This window comes from Schistocerca americana, chromosome 5 (genome assembly GCF_021461395.2).
Source record: "Schistocerca americana isolate TAMUIC-IGC-003095 chromosome 5, iqSchAmer2.1, whole genome shotgun sequence".
NCBI classification, from domain to species: domain Eukaryota; kingdom Metazoa; phylum Arthropoda; class Insecta; order Orthoptera; family Acrididae; genus Schistocerca; species Schistocerca americana.
The window spans coordinates 57,082,344-57,084,758 of NC_060123.1; the positions used below are offsets into that span (position 1 = coordinate 57,082,344).

At 37.3% G+C, this 2,415-nt stretch overlaps 1 protein-coding gene across 1 annotated transcript; it reads left to right on the forward strand.

The window, feature by feature from the left end:
* The first annotated feature begins 829 nt into the window (after positions 1–829).
* LOC124615880 (tRNA wybutosine-synthesizing protein 5-like) lies at positions 830–2,053 on the forward strand. Its single transcript, XM_047144047.1, has 2 exons — positions 830–1,713; positions 1,815–2,053. The coding sequence occupies exons 1-2, from the start codon at positions 895–897 to the stop codon at positions 1,941–1,943; spliced, it is 948 nt and encodes a 315-aa protein (XP_047000003.1). The 5' UTR covers positions 830–894; the 3' UTR covers positions 1,944–2,053.
* Positions 2,054–2,415: the final 362 nt, after the last annotated feature.

Below are 2,415 nucleotides of genomic sequence, written 5' to 3' on the forward strand. Positions count from 1 at the left end.
TGACATCGTCTCACAGACTTCTCGGTTGTTCCGTTCCAGGCCGACGTGCCGGCCCTAGATGTTACACCGGAAAAGATATGATTTCCGCACTATTTAGTACTGAGCACAACATAAATAACTCGTGTAATCGTTACAAGCGTACAGAACGTACCCTTATTTATTGTCCTTGGAGAGTACTAACTCTTCCAGGGGCAGTGATCTAGCTTTTCTCCTGTCAGAGATGCTACGCCACCACAAACCGCATGACAAACCGCTATAATTCCTTCCCAGGTTTCCATAGAATTTTGCTAATTGCGCTTGCTGATATTATCTATACAGAATTATTGTAAACTTCGAGCATTCTAATTACCTGCCTGTCACCAGAAATTTTAGAGTTACTCCTAATCACTTATCGACTGGGATTGACTCTCTCATTAATGTATTTTGCTTCTGTATTTTACCTTTCATCAAAAGTAGCAACTTGTATAATACAGGACTCATCGGCAAATAATTTATGAGACATTTCGGGTCCGTGGTTCTGATTTCACGCGGTAAATTAACATGTTACCAGTCGCTCCTTTTTTCAACTGCTCTTGGGTACATTTCTTGTTTTTCGTTCCTTTTTTGTTGCTTGCAAGCAGTAGCTAATGTAACCAGAGCACACACAATCTTTTGTGTGTTCAACGTCTTAACCTTGTAGAGCTGCGCTGTCAATTGACAGCTTCTGTCAACATTAGTGATAGTGCTTCAATTACTGTCAATTAGTACTGAACTTCTGCAGGCCCCTGACGCTCAGTGTAGTATATATTGTGATCGAAACTCACTGGATTATTTCTTCCGTTTGATGAACTTTGCACGAGTTGTGTTATTCACTTTCAGTAATCTCTGTGTATTGTGATGTGCAGATGGTGAAATATGGTTAAATGCAAAGAAGTTCCTATATATACAGACGTTACTCCTGAATTATTTATTAATTCCATATGGAACAGACGTGAACCGGCATTATTACGTGGAATTGACATCGGTGAATGTACCGCTAAATGGACTACTGAATATTTATCGGAAAAAATTGGTCCGCTCGATGTAAAAGTTCATGTCAGCCAACATGAAAAGTTGGATTTCATAAATAAAAACTTCATATACAAAACATTACCTTTCAATGAACTTTTAGAAAGAGTGTCAGGTACAAGTAAGGCTTTCTTTCTGAGTCCGAACGAGTATTATTATTTGAGATCTCTTGGACTTGATCCTAGAGGCCGTGAAATTGCCGATATTCGAAAGCAGTTTCCATTTATTGCTGCTGATCTAAAAATTCCGCATTTCTTTAAAGATGAGGCATTCTTTTCCAGTGTACTTCGGGTTGGTTCAAAAAATGTTCAGTTGTGGACACATTATGATGTCATGGATAATATCCTTATACAAGTTCGTGGCCGGAAAAGAATTGCCTTGTTTAAACCATCAGAAGCTTTAGGCATGTACTTGGTGGGTGATAAATCGCGAGTATTGGATATTGACAATCCTGACGCCTCAGAGTTCCCAAAGTTTTCCAGTGTTCTTAGACACGAATGTATTATGGAATCAGGAGATATTATTTTTATTCCAGCACTTTGGTTTCACAATACATTAGCATTAGACAATGGGATTGCAGTAAATGTGTTCTGGAAACATTTGCCAGAAGAACTGTATGATAAGAAAGATGTATATGGAAATAAAGACCCCATTCCTGCAGCAAGGGTAAGAGTGTTTGAAACATGTATTTAACAGCATCAGTCTGTTATTAAGATGAAGTAGGGATGCAGATATAGAAATTTCTATTACTTGTGACTATTTTGCAGGCTATACAGATGACTGAGAATGCCACAAAATTATTGGAAACATTGCCTGGTGAATATAGGGATTTCTACTGCAGGAGAATGATAGCCATTCTTGAGAACAAACTATGTGGACAGGAAGACATAATATAGACTTGATGTCACTCCAGTGACACCGTGAGTGTGACGATTAGTCAGTCTTGAGGACAAATTTATAAACATAGTAAATTGAGAAAATAAAACTGATGAAGTCCTACCATAAATTATTGCATTGTGTTCTTACAGTTAACTGTCAAATCAGACACTTAATTTTTAAGACAATTGAATTAAGATATATCATTTGTTCAGTTTTATCACTATTTTGTTAAGGGTTAAGGCTTTTGTACTGTAATCACTGCGGTTCAAGATCATGCATACAAAGTATGCAGGTACTATGCTGATTATCACTGCAAATACATTAACTGTCTTTACTAACCAGCAATCATTTACAGAAAAATTAAATATTGCTCCATACCATAAGGAACATGCCCACAATAATATGATGATTTTGAAGACATGGTTCTCAGCATCCTGGATATATCTGAAGAAATTCATTGTGGGTGTGGTTAATGGCATGAAAGCTGCA

What these genes read in the sequence shown, in the direction of transcription:
- LOC124615880 (XM_047144047.1), top strand. Translation starts at nt 895, where the DNA reads ATGGTTAAATGCAAAGAAGTTCCTATATATACAGACGTTACTCCTGAA. An exon ending in ACCCCATTCCTGCAGCAAGG is followed by an intron (nt 1,714 to 1,814) that starts GTAAGAGTGTTT and finishes ACTATTTTGCAG; the next exon opens with GCTATACAGATGACTGAGAA.